At 37.6% G+C, this 18,504-nt stretch overlaps 1 protein-coding gene across 2 annotated transcripts in view; it reads left to right on the forward strand.

Annotated features, from left to right (window-relative positions):
* The window catches only part of COL14A1 (collagen type XIV alpha 1 chain), a gene marked incomplete at its 3' end in the record, with an annotated part of 1,869,522 nt that overhangs the window by 622,258 nt on the left and 1,228,760 nt on the right, over nt 1–18,504 (forward strand). For both annotated transcript variants that reach the window (XM_044066920.1, XM_044066919.1), the window contains 1 exon segment: nt 4,143–4,288. In XM_044066920.1, coding sequence (XP_043922855.1) covers nt 4,143–4,288 — 146 coding nt within the window.

An 18,504-nucleotide genomic window follows, 5' to 3' on the forward strand; every position in this document is an offset into this window, starting at 1 on the left:
AGATGCAGAGTGTACTTCCTCTATCACTGATATCATCACTCCTGTCACATTAATCTAGTAATTTGGAGCATGTACTGTAATATAGCAGTAACCTACGGCTGGGTGTGGGTAATGCTAGATTTACCCACGTCTGGCTTTGTTTGGTCCCTCAGGTGAGTGACCAAACAAAGCCAACCATGGGTAAATCCAGCATTACCCACACCCAGCTATGGGTTATTGCTATTATACAATGATGTTAGTTTTGTGTTGTGTTATGTTTGTGTTGTTGTTATTTAGGTTTTTGTTTGCTTTACTTTGTATTCTTCCACTTTTTGTGAGATAAAATAGTCCACACTTTGAGTTAGTTAGCCACAGTCCCTCTGATTTGTCTTGAACTTTTGAGAATTATATTCCAAACAATAGGAGGTGACTTTGTATAATCAGTGTTATCCACCACTCTTCTCCAAAAGGCATTAATTTTCAAAGGGATTAAGAGGGAAGAGCTAAAATTATGGCAAAATCAGGGACACTTGTAAGGTACTCAGCTACCTACGCTTCTCAACTTCTTTCTCAACTATAGATGATAAAGGGCAGTTTTAAATAGATGAGCGTGATTAAACTGGGGCCGTCCGTTTGACTACTAGTAGGCGTTTTTGCTACTGTTCATCTGGGGAACTAACACTGTCCAATGTTTATATTGTTAACAGTGAATTTGTAAATGGTAGCAATACTTAAAGTACTGCACTATTTTTACACAAGATGGTGCTACAGTAAAAAAATTAACATTTCTGCCCGTCTATCTAGAAACAAGCCTATATACCAAAACTTGTGACAACTTTTCTGCTAGCTTTGCAAACCCTTCCCTCTCATTTCCTGACACGATGTGCACTTTATTTTTTTCATGCATTACGGTCAGATCTGGAAAATAGCTCTTCCTGATCTAGTGGTACAATCCTTCACCAGAACTGAGAGACAACTAGTTAAAACACTGTACAGCTTTAAACATTGATTACATCCTCTTGATTATAACGACGTCTTCAAATACTACAATACTTGTCCTGCAAGTTGTATCTAGCCCGTCTGTCTAAAGAGGAAGAGCTTTGCCATGTGAATTGCAGCTTACATTTCTAGCATAAATTACAACTTCCCTAATGGGCATCTCAGAATATCTGAAATACTCAGTGTGTTGGAGTTGCTGTTATGCTGTTAGAATATTAATGATCCAAAAACAAACCCTGACACATGGGCTACTTCAAATCGGACTTCTTCTGCTTCCACCATGTTTAAGTTTCTAAGGTTCCCACAACATGACAGAATTAAGCAAAGTCTAGTTACCTCCAATTTTAGGGTCGTATGACTTCACACAAATGCATTCAGATTGCACAGTGATGGATGAAGCTGTCAAGGAAGAGGCCATTAATTTACGTCTGTTAGCATTCTGGTATAAAAGCTCTCCTACAGAATGGATGATCTGCTATTTTGATATTTAGTGAAATTATTTTAATTGCACTACGTAATAAAAAAAGACAAATAGTAATCTGCAAGCGTCCCATGTTTTTGCTTGTCATACAAATGTTTCTTGTTAAAAAATAATAATTAAGAAAGCGGACGAAATTGGTAAGGACGGGCCAAAAATAAGGGAGATTTTTTTAAAATGATGCTAACTTAGAAGGTTTATTATACAATGTCATGTTCGAAAAGAAAGGCAGGGCTCAGCGTGCACATTTCTCGTCTTTTCGGAGATGACATTGTATAATTTAGGATAGTGTATGAAACAGTGAAGAAAAGGAGTATATATGCTGCTGCACTGGAAGGCCGGGAACAGTGCTTCTGTTCAGTCTTATCTTACTGAAAAAAATCAAAAGAAGATCTGTTCTAAGCAGTCTGCATTGTCATTTAGCAGTGCTATCTTCTTTTAATGTTGTTGTTGTTTTACTTAGGGCAGAGGTGTATCAGCCCCCAGAAGACCATGATATGGTCACTCCCTTCCTAAGATGTAGAAGTGAAGTGCGTGACTATGAAAACACACATTTTTAAAATCTTATTTTCTAAAAAAATCAGAGCAACACACCTTGAACGAACGTTCGAAAAGGCAGAAAAAAAATGTAAATACCTCATTCTGTTTTGTACCCGTGTACATGTTCATTCAGTGTTTACAGTGGAAAGACATATTTCTATATAATCCTTCTCACCTTTTCAGCTTTTGTTTTGCAAATTGTTTTAGCTTTAACACTTTCCATCTATTTTAAACCCAACCCTTCTGTTTTCTTTCATTACCTGTTGTTTATATACCTCAAAATCAACTACAGTAGGTAAAAATTTCAATGGTAATATTATTTTTGGTTGATGAAAATAATGAAAATAACTTCTCTTTTCAGACTGTAGTGACTGTATTTAATAACATATCATGTAGCAAGGAATAGCCTTGTCCTAAATGTGCACTATTATGGTATTCATCAACAAGAGAAAATTTATCATCTCAATAGAATAGTCCATCCAACTCATCACATTATCCTCAGAATTCTCATTAGTATTATTACTACATTCATAGTATTTGTGAAGAGCTGTCACTGTACTTTCAAAAAAATTGTAACTGTTTTATTTATTTTATTATTTTATTTCCCATTAGTTTACTGCAGAAGTCTGACTGGACAAAGTAACCCTTTTCTGCGAAGGCATGGGGAGAAAAGCTTTACATTAAATCAAGTTTACAGACTGATAAAAAGCAGATAATACAACATCATATGTACACAAGAAAACAATATTTACAATATTCATGTACAAAGAACTAAATGCTACAAGTTATACATGTTGTGACACTAGAACACATACAATAGATTTTAATTAAGAAAAAGCACAATAAAACATGTAGGTGCATTTTCTTAAATGGAAAATATCAGTGAACACTGTGGACAGTCTAGCTACACTAGTGAGGTGTAAAGTCTGAACCTTTTCTAAGTATAGATTTTGCACTGCCTGTTATATCCAGTTAAGTTAGTAATACTAACATCCTCCAACTGCCTATTTATAACATCTCCCCTCACCCAAGCCCACCCAGACATTTCTCTGGCACTGTGTTATGCCACTGTAGACATCTGAGCTTGCAGATGGTAGTGGATTTTTCTTAAAAATGGAGAACTGGTACTACTTCCTGCATATTCAGCTTCATTCAGATCCTTGATCTACATGTCTCAGCTGCCCTGCCATTGTTCACAGTTGTCATTGTTCACCATCACTTGGTGACAGGGACTGCGCACACATACTTCTGGCAGTCCTCCTGGAAACTGCTTGCTTTCACTTGTAGTTCTCACATAGGTTTGGAAATTGTCATGTAAACAATACTCCCTTTTTAATCAGCTGCATCTCCCCCAACTTGTGACATGTATTATCGACACCTTCTCTTTACACATTTGTTATCTTGCTTACTTAATTCTAGAAGTCTGTGTAATACATCCCATAAACTTATCGAGCCTGCGCTACTGAAATCGATTTTATTCTTATGCATGCATTTATTTATTTTGTTCCTGTCATAACCACCTGCTATCACTTGCGTCTTGTTTTATTTAGTCATTTTTTTTATTTGATATGTTTTGTATGTTGACTATTAAATCATCTGGTATGCCAGGTTTTGTCTAAAAAATATGTTTGCTCCTGTCCATCTGACCAAATAAACAGACAAATGAATACCTCATTGAAATATATCTCTACAGAAATAGAGGTTTCAGCCTAGCAGAAAATAATAGTTGCATATTGTCAATGAAGTAATTTTTCATTTGTAGATTTATTGATATGAGTAAACATTTATAAACTATAAAAGCAGAATGTTAAGCAAATATGTGGAATCAACAGCACTTTCCTTATTGTATATGAATTATTTTAATAGCAACTTGGCAAGCTGAGTTTCTAGAAAATTGCAAGTACAAATATGAAGTAATCCTGAGAAACAAGTTATTACCTGTAAAGTTACTGGGGGTTGTTTTGTGAAGTTACTGGGGGTTGTTCTGTGAAGTTTCTGGGGGTTGTTTAAGCTGCACACTTCATTTAGAAGTTTTATGACATGAGTCCATACACACAAATTATTGAGACAGTCACAGAGTACGACAGTTGTAAGTATATTAATATTTACCACACTACATATAACTAAAATGGATTTCTTTTTCTAGTTGCCCTTCCAGCTGCATCAGACCTCCTGTTGTATGATGTTACTCACAACAGTATGAGGGCCAAGTGGAACGAAGCAGCAGGGGCCACAGGTTACATGATCCTCTATGCACCACTTTCAGATGGAGAGATCGCAGACGAGAAAGAGGTAAAATGTTCAATGCTTCATTCATAAACAGCCAGAGCATGGCATCAGAAATTGTTGTGGTTTTGCTTACTGGATCATTGTTACTCTTTTTGCCCTGTAGAGTCCCCGTCATTTATTTAATTTTGTTTGGAGAGTTGAAATTAGCCTCCAACTCTTATTTTTGATTTGTATGAATTTTGAATCTTTATTCATATCACACCATTGATGTTGAACTTGTAGCTGACAACTCAACAACAGCATGACATGATTCTTGCAAGCAATTGAGAAGGGAGTAATGTTGCTGTGCTATTATTTTGCTTCTAATGAGAGAAGAAGCAAAGGGACATTGCATCCCAGCAGTCAGAAGCAGTAGTGAGACCAGCACTAGTAGTAGTAGTCAGTTAAGAGAATCCCCAATATTCATAATTTTTCACAAAGTTAATTTTTTCTTTTCAGTAAGGACTGCTTGATTATCTACTGTCTAATCTAACTTCAGAGTATCCCCCTTAATACTTCATCCATAAATTGTCAGGGTCTACTTTAGTAGTTTTCCCTCAAGTGTTTGGTAGTGCCCTGTTTAAATATAGGCCATATGAGTTGACATTTTTCTGGTAAAAGCATCCTTAACATTTCACCAGTACCTAATTGCACACAGGGAAATTAGCTTGCATAGTGGCAAGCACTGCCTCCAGAGTTACAAACCAGATACTTCTGACTTTACTCTATATTATCACTGCTATTGTCTAATTAATAAAAAGGGCCTGTTGCCGTAGATATGAACGTTCCTACTATCTCCATTACCAGATTGGTGGATATGGGCATCCTTATAGGTTCATAGGTTGGTACTAGGCTATCAGCCCTAGGGCCTATACAAGCCTAGCCATAACAATTCCCTGGCTATTTCTTCCCACAGTATTTACTTCACTGGATTCCTGTCTAGCAGGGAGACTGACGTGATCCCTAGGGTGAATTTCCTATCTCCCATCCAATCATCAAGGTTCCTTTTGAAGAAGGCCAAAGAGGCACTCTGCTTGACATGTATGGACAGTCTATTCCAGAGTCTGAGGAGTCTCTGGGTCAAGAACCTATCCCTCCAGCATGTTTTGTTCATTGTGATGACAAGGTTTAGATTCCTGGAGCATGTGTCTCTGAGGGATTGGGATTTCTTTAATTGTAGCATGTCCAACAGCTCTGGGCTTGACATGGCCTTGTATGTTAAGCAGAGATCGTCTCTGAGTAGACGATATGTAACAGAGTATAGGTGGAGTTTTTTTAGATGGTCAGCATAGGGGATCTGCTTTAGGCCTGTGATTCTTTTAGTGAGGTATTTCTGCTGCCTTAGCAGTTGTTGCAGATGTCTTGGGAGGTACATACCAAACGGGACGTTGTATTCTATAATGGGTCTAATGAGGGATGAGTACAGTGGGACAATGGCCTCCTTTTTTCTGGATGAAAAGCACTCCTAATGTCAATTAGATTGTCAGTATTACACATGTTGCACCCATCACACGCACAGCACAAACACAGACTCACATATGCTGAGGCACTTAAATGTAGAATTTGCCTAATGTTTACTGACAACCAGCTAGTTCTCAAACAAACTGATAAAGTATGTGAGAGATATGTTTGTACAATGTCACTGGAAGAAATGCCATCACATAAAAGCACTCCTAATGTCAATTAGATTGTCAGAATTACACATGTTGCACCCATCCCACACAGCACAAACATTGATTCACATATGCTGAGGCACTTAAATGTAACCTTCCTAAACACTACAGACCTCATAGATGAAGTACACATAACAAATGCCCTCAGCAGCCCCAAACACACTCTTTCAAAACAACACCCACATCAATCTATACACTCACATCTTGTGGAGCCTCTACTTCCAAGCCCATAAGGCAACCGTGTACATGTTCATTCAGTGTTTACAGTGGAAAGACATATTTCTATATAATCCTTCTCACCTTTTCAGCTTTTGTTTTGCAAATTGTTTTAGCTTTAACACTTTCCATCTATTTTAAACCCAACCCTTCTGTTTTCTTTCATTACCTGTTGTTTATATACCTCAAAATCAACTACAGTAGGTAAAATTTCAATGGTAATATTATTTTTGGTTGATGAAAATAATGAAAATAACTTCTCTTTTCAGACTGTAGTGACTGTATTTAATAACATATCATGTAGCAAGGAATAGCCTTGTCCTAAATGTGCACTATTATGGTATTCATCAACAAGAGAAAATTTATCATCTCAATAGAATAGTCCATCCAACTCATCACATTATCCTCAGAATTCTCATTAGTATTATTACTACATTCATAGTATTTGTGAAGAGCTGTCACTGTACTTTCAAAAAAATTGTAACTGTTTTATTTATTTTATTATTTTATTTCCCATTAGTTTACTGCAGAAGTCTGACTGGACAAAGTAACCCTTTTCTGCGAAGGCATGGGGAGAAAAGCTTTACATTAAATCAAGTTTACAGACTGATAAAAAGCAGATAAAACAACATCATATGTACACAAGAAAACGATATTTACAATATTCATGTACAAAGAACTAAATGCTACAAGTTATACATGTTGTGACACTAGAACACATACAATAGATTTTAATTAAGAAAAAGCACAATAAAACATGTAGGTGCATTTTCTTAAATGGAAAATATCAGTGAACACTGTGGACAGTCTAGCTACACTAGTGAGGTGTAAAGTCTGAACCTTTTCTAAGTATAGATTTTGCACTGCCTGTTATATCCAGTTAAGTTAGTAATACTAACATCCTCCAACTGCCTATTTATAACATCTCCCCTCACCCAAGCCCACCCAGACATTTCTCTGGCACTGTGTTATGCCACTGTAGACATCTGAGCTTGCAGATGGTAGTGGATTTTTCTTAAAAATGGAGAACTGGTACTACTTCCTGCATATTCAGCTTCATTCAGATCCTTGATCTACATGTCTCAGCTGCCCTGCCATTGTTCACAGTTGTCATTGTTCACCATCACTTGGTGACAGGGACTGCGCACACATACTTCTGGCAGTCCTCCTGGAAACTGCTTGCTTTCACTTGTAGTTCTCACATAGGTTTGGAAATTGTCATGTAAACAATACTCCCTTTTTAATCAGCTGCATCTCCCCCAACTTGTGACATGTATTATCGACACCTTCTCTTTCCACATTTGTTATCTTGCTTACTTAATTCTAGAAGTCTGTGTAATACATCCCATAAACTTATCGAGCCTCGCCACTGAAATCGATTTTATTCTTATGCATGCATTTATTTATTTTGTTCCTGTCATAACCACTGCTATCACTTGCGTCTTGTTTTATTTAGTCATTTTTTTTATTTGATATGTTTTGTATGTTGACTATTAAATCATCTGGTATGCCAGGTTTTGTCTAAAAAATATGTTTGCTCCTGTCCATCTGACCAAATAAACAGACAAATGAATACCTCATTGAAATATATCTCTACAGAAATAGAGGTTTCAGCCTAGCAGAAAATAATAGTTGCATATTGTCAATGAAGTAATTTTTCATTTGTAGATTTATTGATATGAGTAAACATTTATAAACTATAAAAGCAGAATGTTAAGCAAATATGTGGAATCAACAGCACTTTCCTTATTGTATATGCATTATTTTAATAGCAACTTGGCAAGCTGAGTTTCTAGAAAATTGCAAGTACAAATATGAAGTAATCCTGAGAAACAAGTTATTACCTGTAAAGTTACTGGGGGTTGTTTTGTGAAGTTACTGGGGGTTGTTCTGTGAAGTTTCTGGGGGTTGTTTAAGCTGCACACTTCATTTAGAAGTTTTATGACATGAGTCCATACACACAAATTATTGAGACAGTCACAGAGTACGACAGTTGTAAGTATATTAATATTTACCACACTACATATAACTAAAATGGATTTCTTTTTCTAGTTGCCCTTCCAGCTGCATCAGACCTCCTGTTGTATGATGTTACTCACAACAGTATGAGGGCCAAGTGGAACGAAGCAGCAGGGGCCACAGGTTACATGATCCTCTATGCACCACTTTCAGATGGAGAGATCGACGAGAAAGAGGTAAAATGTTCAATGCTTCATTCATAAACAGCCAGAGCATGGCATCAGAAATTGTTGTGGTTTTGCTTACTGGATCATTGTTACTCTTTTTGCCCTGTAGAGTCCCCGTCATTTATTTAATTTTGTTTGGAGAGTTGAAATTAGCCTCCAACTCTTATTTTTGATTTGTATGAATTTTGAATCTTTATTCATATCACACCATTGATGTTGAACTTGTAGCTGACAACTCAACAACAGCATGACATGATTCTTGCAAGCAATTGAGAAGGGAGTAATGTTGTTGTGCTATTATTTTGCTTCTAATGAGAGAAGAAGCAAAGGGACATTGCATCCCAGCAGTCAGAAGCAGTAGTGAGACCAGCACTAGTAGTAGTAGTCAGTTAAGAGAATCCCCAATATTCATAATTTTTCACAAAGTTAATTTTTCTTTTCAGTAAGGACTGCTTGATTATCTACTGTCTAATCTAACTTCAGAGTATCCCCCTTAATACTTCATCCATAAATTGTCAGGGTCTACTTTAGTAGTTTTCCCTCAAGTGTTTGGTAGTGCCCTGTTTAAATATAGGCCATATGAGTTGACATTTTTCTGGTAAAAGCATCCTTAACATTTCACCAGTACCTAATTGCACACAGGGAAATTAGCTTGCATAGTGGCAAGCACTGCCTCCAGAGTTACAAACCAGATACTTCTGACTTTACTCTATATTATCACTGCTATTGTCTAATTAATAAAAAGGGCCTGTTGCCGTAGATATGAACGTTCCTACTATCTCCATTACCAGATTGGTGGATATGGGCATCCTTATAGGTTCATAGGTTGGTACTAGGCTATCAGCCCTAGGGCCTATACAAGCCTAGCCATAACAATTCCCTGGCTATTTCTTCCCACAGTATTTACTTCACTGGATTCCTGTCTAGCAGGGAGACTGACGTGATCCTTAGGGTGAATTTCCTATCTCCCATCCAATCATCAAGGTTCCTTTTGAAGAGGGCCAAAGAGGCACTCTGCTTGACCTGTATGGACAGTCTATTCCAGAGTCTGAGGAGTCTCTGGGTCAGGAACCTATCCCTCCAGCATGTTTTGTTCATTGTGATGACAAGGTTTAGATTCCTGGAGCGTGTGTCTCTGAGGGATTGGGATTTCTTTAATTGTAGCATGTCCAACAGCTCTGGACTTGACATGGCCTTGTATGTTAAGCAGAGATCGCCTCTGAGTAGACGATATGTGACAGAGTATATGTGGAGTTTTTTTAGATGGTCAGCATAGGGCATCTGCTTTAGGCCTGTGATTCTTTTAGTGAGGTATTTCTGCGGCCTTTCCAGTTGTTGCAGATGTTTTGAGAGGTACATACCAAACAGGACGTTGTATTCTGTAATGGGTCTAATGAGGGATGAGTACAGTGGGACAGTTACCTCCTTTTTTCTGGATGAAAAGCACAATTAATGTCAATTAGATTGTCAGTATTACACATGTTGCACCCATCACACACACAGCACAAACATCGACTCACACATGCTGAGGCACTTAAATGTAGAATTTGCCTCATGTTTTCTGACAACCAGCTAGTTCTCAAACAAACTGATAAGGTATGCGAGAGATATGTTTATACAATGTCACTGGAAGAAATGCCATCACGTAAAAGCACTCCTAATGTCAATTAGATTGTCAGAATTACACATGTTGCACCCATCACACACAGCACAAACATAGACTCACATATGCTGAGGCACTTAAATGTAACCTTCCTAAACACCACAGACCTCATAGATGAAGTACACATAACAAATGCCCTCAGCAGCCCCAAACACACACTTTCAAAACAACACCCACATCAATCTATACAGTCACATCTCATGGAGCCTCTACTTCCAAGCCCATAAGGCAAGCCACCACACAACTCAAGATTCTGGTCATTGGAATCTCCATTATGAGACTTAGTGATGTCCCTCTCATCAGGCTGAGTAAGGAGAAAGTCATGGTAATGTTATTTTCAGGGGCCAGAATGTGATATACTATGCATGCATTCAGGTTATTGGACCTGGGATGCATCTCCCTAAACTATATGAAAAGATATGTCATAGAGCTCTTGAAATATGTGCCCCAGACTGGTATGAGCATAGCATTTAGCAGTATTTTACCTTCTCCAAGGATGATTCCACAATACAAACAGAAGTTGACTGACTTTAATAATTGGCTTAGTTTCTAGTGTCATTCTAAAGGGTTGCAATATTTGTCAGCATAGAAGGACATAGTCAACAGACCATGCTGCTTTGACAGGAAGGGTCTGCATCTCTCCCCTCCAGGCTTTTGAATATTAGCTAAAACATTGCTTCCCCCATATTGCCTTGTTTGGCAATGCCAAACTGAAAATATTTCCGACACGGCAAATCAAAACCAAAAAAATATAAAGATGTTACTGCTCAAGTCTAGGAGTCTAAACAAGAAACTCCACTCCCTACAAGCTCTCCTCCCTCTAGAGAATGCTGACATCTGTGCAGTCACAAAGACATGGCTTAAAGCTGTGGACATCTGGAAGTGCAAGGCTGTAATGCCTTCTATGCATTTAGACCAGGTACTATACAGGTAGGGACTAAAGGTGGAAGTGTCTTAATTTACATAAAAAATAAATATACCTCAAGGCTGGTCAAACAGGACAATGCACTTGAGCATCTCCACATTCAAATCACCATAGGCAGAATCCCATACCACTTTCTTGCAAGGAATAATTCCCCCTCTATGACCCAAGAAACCTAAAGTATCTATTTAAACTTACTGGAAACACTTGTCATCCAACTCTATACCATAGTCATGAGTGACTTTAATCATCCCACTATTAACTGGGAATCATATTTGACACCAAACAGGTGCAGAAATTCCTGGATTTTGTAAACACAAAATCCCTAGACCAGAGTGTACCTACACTGACTAGGGGCACAAACATCTGATCATCACTAATGTAGGAGAGCACTGCACAACTCCCTAGTTTAATGTCCTCTCTGGTAAGGTCAGATCACAAAATGGTCTCCTTTGAAGTAAAAAAAAAAAAAAAAACTGGAACACAGGTACCCCTGGAATGTTAAGGAAATACTCTAAGGTTAACTTCTTACCATTAAGTGATAACCTGGCAAAATTTTAAGCTGCTCTAAACCACGAGAACATTGCTGCCTATGTAGAATTGTTCACAAAAACCCTACACAAACATGTTAATGGCTGCCTTGAGGAAAAAGTATACACCAGGAATGAGCACAGAATTAACTCAAAAAACAAGCCACCCTGGTGGAATCACAAAATCAATAGGCTGTCTAACAGAAAGAAGAAAATCACAGCAAAAATCAGCAGGATAAAAGAGCTCTCATCGAACTAAACAAACAACTCAGAGGACAAATAAAGTCTAGCAAAGCCAAAGTTGAGGTAAATTTGGCCTCCCAGGCCAAGGACAACCACAAGGCATTATTAAACTAAGTCTGTAACCTCAAAGGCCCTATACACTTGTTCACAGAGCTCATTATTAATGGAGCCACCTATACTGAGCCAGAAGATATAGAAACCTCCTGGCAGACAAATTCAGCTGTAACTTTACCCCTCTCCCCCACCTTGCCTCAGGAAGTACCATCAATTGTACAATGATGGGTCATTGTTATACAAAAACAATCATGCTGATTGGACAGCCCGACCAGTGTACCATTGTAAACTGAGCATATACCACTAGAAAAAAGTTTGGCTGTTAAAGTACCATTCAGCTGCCAGAGGAATACGCTATGTAGGGCTAGCACAAAAAAGAAGGAAAATCAGCTACATTTCTGTTTACTTTTGAGAATGTACCTGATTTTTCTTTTTTTTTGCTCTGTCCCTCCATAAATCTCGTACCTGCCAACTGTCTAAATCTTTTCAGAATGTCCAGATTTTTCCCTCATAGTTCTAATGTTTTGTACATAAAACAGCAATGGAACTTCTTTCTTTGTTGCTACTCTTAAAAAAAAAAAAAAAAAAACATAAACACAACAATGGATGCAGAATCTCTTTTGCCCATTGCTTTTATTCAGTGGCACTGATCTGTAAGTGTTGGAATGTTACTCCTACAGAAAATGGTAAAGTTAAATGGTGCAGTGGTGCAGTCATTTGCCTCACAGCAAGAGATTCATTAGTTCGATTCTTGGCTGGGGTGCCTTCTATGTATAGTCTGCATGTCCTCTGTGCATTCATGTGGGTTTCCTCAGGGTGCTTCGTTTTCCGCTCATGTTGCAAAGAAATGCGTCTGGAGCATTTCTCTCCGGGCCTCCACTGAAAATTGGCTTGTTCCAAGTTGGACTTTCTGGATGAACAAATAATAAATAAATAAAAATAAATAAATAAACATGCATGCTCACTACATCAAAAATGCAGAAGAATGGCAAGCAACATGGAAGAACAATACAGCACCATTATATAAATACAATATTTAAGAAAAGTAAACAATTTCATTATTAAATGTCATTGTATAATAGCAGTAACCCAGTTGTAGGTGTGTGTTATCAGGATTTACCAAGAGTTGGCTTTGTTTAATCACTTGCGCTTTGCAGTCATGATCAAACCATGCCAATTATGGATAATTCCTGATATTTCTACACCCACTTCTGGGTTATTCCTTAAATATAACTCCCCCTACTATCACTAGGGAACAGGCCATCAATGCTCTCTCTCTATCTCTCTTTATCTCTCTTTATCTCTCTCTCTCTCTCTCTCTCTCTCTCTCTCTCTCTCTCTCTTAGTCCAAGAAGATTGCATTAGTGGGTCCCAGAAATATCCCACGTTGCCACCTAAATAGTGTGAAACATGCCATATCTGGCCTTCTGGAATCACTGTGTAACAGTAGCCTCCAAACGGTATGTGCCTCACAAATACAGAACAGCAACCATTATCTCTCTGCATGAAAGGCAGGCCATCTACAGATCCTGCAAACTGCAAACCCATAAGTCTCACTAGTCTCGTATGCAAATCCATGGAAAGAATTATCATGTAAATGATCAATAATGATAAGGTCACCAAAAGCAATGGATGAGGGAAGAATGGTTCATACTGTCTGCCATGACCTGGCCAAGGCATCTGACACAATACCCCACTCAGGCATTGTTGACAAACTCAAGAGGCTAGGCATAAACTCCTATCAGGTAGCTGGCACACAGATAAGACCCAAGAAGTTAGTTGAGGAGCTCCCCTCTATAAGGAAGCCAGTTAACAGAGGAGTCCCTCAGAAATTGGTGCTGGGACTTCTCCTTTTTGACATCTACTTCTCTGAAGTCAAGGCAAACTTCAAGTGCTTTCTTCTGACCAAATATTCAGATCATTGCAAATTAGGAGCAGTCACAGAATCATCCACTGACACTAATGTTCTCCAAGACAGAGGCACAGTATATTAACCTCAAAAAAAGGCATAGCAAAATTAATTTAAATTGGGTGGCGAAAGCCAAACACACTCTGGCTAGGCTTATAAATGCCCTAGGGCAGATAGCCTAGTATGAACCTATGAACCTATGAACCTATGAAGAAGGGCTGACACAGACAAATAACAAGTGTCAGAGCTATGCAATGAAACTAAATGCTAAGAAATGCATAATAGTATCCTTTGGGAAGTCAGACACCCCCTGGTAACTATCACATTAGCAGCACACCTCTAAGAGTCAATCCAGCAGTCAGGAACTTGGGGACACATGTAGGCAGTAATCCAGCCTTTTACCATCACATGTATACAGTAGTGAGGAAATCATTCTGTGTTGTGCAATTTATAAACAAAGGTATGGCATCTAGGTGCAAAGAGTTTATTGTATTTGGCATTCATCTGACCTAGCATTGAGTATAACACCCCCAATTTGGTATGTACCTAACCAGGCACATTCAACATCTGGAACTTCCACAGAGGTTCCTCACTAAAAAATATAGGGCATAAATAACACGTCCTATGCAGACCGTCTCAAAGCTCTTATGCCTATATTCTGTCTCTTACAGGCTGTTGAGAGGAAATTGGTGCCTGACACACAAGGTATCTTTGGACCCTACTCTGATGGACTTTTTGCATATCTGCAAAACCAGCAACATTAAAATTACCTATTCTAAAGACTTAAACTTTCCCTGTGATATAAATATATGACCTGCTGGAAAGACAGATATGTATCTCAGAGACTTCCCCTTCTTTGGAATAGGCTTCCCATCCATTTGAAGCATAGTTCTTCACTAACCCAATTCAAGTTTAACTTGGACAGTTGGATGGGGAACAGGAAATTCATCCCTGGTTTGGCAAATGTGTCTCTAATGGTTAATCTCCCAAGCCCGTGCTTGTAAATGTTTCATCTCCCAAGCCCCTGCTTTCACTTTCCAAGGGTACCAAAACTTGTCAGAGATTTGGGATGTATAGCTAGTCTTAAAAATGCCCCAGTGGCCTAGTACACACCTATGAACCAATGACCAATGAACCTGTATGGAAGGTGAGTGATAGAGTATGTTTCTGGTAAAGCAGAATTATGTGTTGTGACCTGACTGATGAAATAGTTTAGTGAGTGCTTTGGCAAGGTAAGTAATTTCTCTAGGAGCATGTAGTGCTATCTGCAACCCATTTGAGTTCCAGCAGCAAATGACAGCACATTAAATCAGCTGAATGTTTATCCACTAACTATAAATCAATATCTGTTTAGGTGTGTCCAGTCCCATAAGATTACATATGAAGATTTTTTGCATCTCTCAGAAGACTTTTTATACACTTTTTATACACATTTTATTTACATTCAGGAAAACAACATAAATATAATATACACAATCCACAGCCAGTCATTTATATGCTAAGAAAATACACTACTACACAATATTAACTGCAAAACTCTATATTGTACATATAACAGTAAAATGCAATGAGATATTTATACTTTTCCACAAATAGTACATAAACTGCTAATTTATATCACTAAACAAATATAAAATTTGACTTAAAATCTCTTATGCAACACAAATGTCTTCTTTCATTAAATATCCTTGCAATTTTTCCTGTTGAGGGGGGATACTATTACACTCACCAATAATTTTGAAAGAATAAAAAATATTCCCCAGTTACTGTCTTATATAATTATTCTCAGGCTGCATTTCCATGATTCATCATGACTTCCACTTTATAGCACACCAAACCTTAAGGGAAACAACTAAAAAACTCCAAAATTTACAACTGAGACTTATAGTTAAGTTAAACAAAGCATTAAACCTATTTTCTAGATGATTCCAGTAAGCCTGAACTTTGGGGTAGTACCAAACCATATGAAGAGTACCTGTGCCATTCTGTGTTTTTGAGTTTAAATACCACAGAAACAAAATTCTCAATCATTAGTCATGATAACTTAGGCCACCTTTCCAATGTACCTATAGACCTCCATGCCTGCCAGTTTTCCAATGCATTTGTAGACCTCCATACCTGATCCCATTGTCCTTTTGAGAAGCTCACCATTTCCTGTTGCTTCCATCTAGTACAAATAATTCACCTATTTGCCTCAGCCACTTTTATCCACATAGCTTTAAAAATTAGACCTGTTCTATCTTTATTCATTTTCTTCCATTTTTCCCAAGGGAGACCATTACCAACCTTTTCCAGCACCTGAATATATTGCACCACATTGGTCTAATCTGATGTATCAGAAGAGTTTCAAGACATGGTGCCATTCACAGTTTTTCAGCTAGCTCTTTGCAGCTGCCTCTTAAAGATCCACTTTGTAATGCCTTATAAAGTTATATTTTCATTTCCCCATAAACAAACACCATACAATTTCTTCAAGCAACAGGCTCCAATGTTTCATCACCTCCCTCCAAGAAGTACTACTTTATAAAGATAGTTTTCAATTTTACAACTTCCATTTGCCTTCCTTACATTAGCCTCATCTCTCATTCACCTTTACATCACACTAACCCACCCTGTGATAATACAATCTGTACCTCCGTTTTTCTTTTTGTATCAATATTCTTAGTGCTTTTATAATTGCTGTACTCTCAACTGAAAATAAAAACACTGCCATCTCTGTTAGCATGTCGGGCAGGAGATTTGTATATATTCTCAGATTAACTTGTATTGTATGTCAGCATGTCTAATTGTGAAAATGTAAATACATTTTTATAATGTTGAGTATTTCCCTGCTTATACAAAATGTTTAAAGAATCTGTCAGTGTTCTGATACATTTCTAATTGCACATTTGTGAGGGAGATTCTAAAGTACAAATTGTCTGTGGAGAATCAGCTGATCAGTAGGTGATGTCATTAGAATGTTCCTGGTTGCTAGGTGACTATTTGAACAGATGATTAACAGGAAAAAGAACTTTTTCAAATAGTTGATTATTTTTAAAATAAAACAATTGAGACTGTTAACCTGGGGTATAAAAGAGACTGCTGTAGTCAGTTGAAGGGCAGTTAGTTAAGAATTGCAGTGAATTGCAATGCAGTGCAGTAGATCTCAAGAAAAAGGACTCACCAAAACTGTAAGCCTGCCTTTGTCTTACTGTTATGTTTTAGATTAGATCAGGGATGGTATTCTCTAGTAAGATTAGGAAAGTTTAGTTATTTAGATAGTTTTTTCTAAGATGATGGACTTCTATCCTACAGTTTAATTTAATATTTCTGGTGTTTATTGAAAATTATTGATTTTCATTCTTGTAATCAGTTTACTTATTATTAAATGTTTTTCATTACTTTACATTGTGGCTGGACTATCAGTGTGTTCTTTAGAGATTAGAGTGTGTTTATACCTGTTTGATACTCCCCAGGTCACCTAGAATGTCTGGCTACTCCTGGTCATAACTGTCATTTATTTTGATATTTGATTTTTAATAATTGATCACCCTTTGAAGGGTTTATAGACATGTCTGACTCTAGTGGCAGCATTTACCATTTGTATTGGGGAGGGGACACAGCTAGAAATCTGTGTCAGGTTTCTCATAAGTGTTTGAGTATGAGAGATTTAAATTCATTTTGAGTATGAGTGAGTCAGAGATCTTAAACTGGAACATATTGCTCCGAAGTGTATAATAAGGGATTAAATTTGGGGTGGACAGAGGTATATAGTCCAGTCCTGGGTAATAGAGCATGTTCCTGTTGTACTCTTAAAGGAAATTGTGGAATTTTACTCTTGTGTGTTCTGTGCTCTGGTGTTTTCTGTGACACTCCCATACTGATGTCAATGGTGAGGACTCAGGCTCCTAAATTACTGACCTGGGTTTTAAGTGGGGGACATCATATTATTGGTGGCAGTCTGGTGGCATATTTACAGGATGTCACATTATTGGTGGCAGTCCAATGGGATATTAACCTGACGTCACAGTATCAATATTATTATTGTTTTATAGTTGTTGTACTCTCTCTTTCTTGCTATCTCTCACATTCCTCTTACCTTTAATTATTTACAAACTACCATGATCATTAATATAGCATCACGTATATGGTCATATATCATGTAACTATGTTATTCTTTTTTATGCAAGCTTATCTTATTTGTTAAACATTGTGCATTACAAATGCTTTTGGCTTTCCTGAATTACAGCCATCAGCTTTTTGGCCATCCCTAATGACTTTAAGCCATAAATATCTGTAGTTGCTGCTCCTGTAGCACAGTTGAGAAAATTGTGCCCATTTTTTGGTTTGTCAACAAGTCTCACATGTTTTACCTCATGAGGCATGACCTCTGGTATTTTTTGTGACATTCCTGCTAGCCTGGTGGCTGTTGCATGTACCAGATGACTTTGCCAAGTATGAGGTGTTGACAAATTATAAACATTTTTAAACCTGCATATGTTCATTTGGGGTACCCATATTCTGTGGCTTTAAGTACTTGTGTAGTTAAAGATGAGATGAACCTGGATGTTTACAATGTTGATGAATTTAGTGGCATACTCAAAAGCTACAAATGAACAAACAAAGAAATCTCACCGCATCTCTATTTTTTATTATGATAGTCATTCCTTTGAGGTACCCTCTCATCTAGCTTGATACTTCTCTCTTCCTAATTCTACAAGAATTGAGCCCAGTAATATAGATAAGCATCTATCAGAATCACAGTTAATAGGACAATGACATCTGCATCTTTAAATTCCACTCAACAGTTATACAGCAACACTCTTGGACTTTGTAGGCTGCTTTATATTGCATGGCACTATTCA

Source organism: Protopterus annectens, chromosome 3.part1 (assembly GCF_019279795.1).
Source record: "Protopterus annectens isolate FY-2018-M chromosome 3.part1, PAN1.0, whole genome shotgun sequence".
NCBI classification, from domain to species: Eukaryota; Metazoa; Chordata; order Ceratodontiformes; family Protopteridae; genus Protopterus; species Protopterus annectens.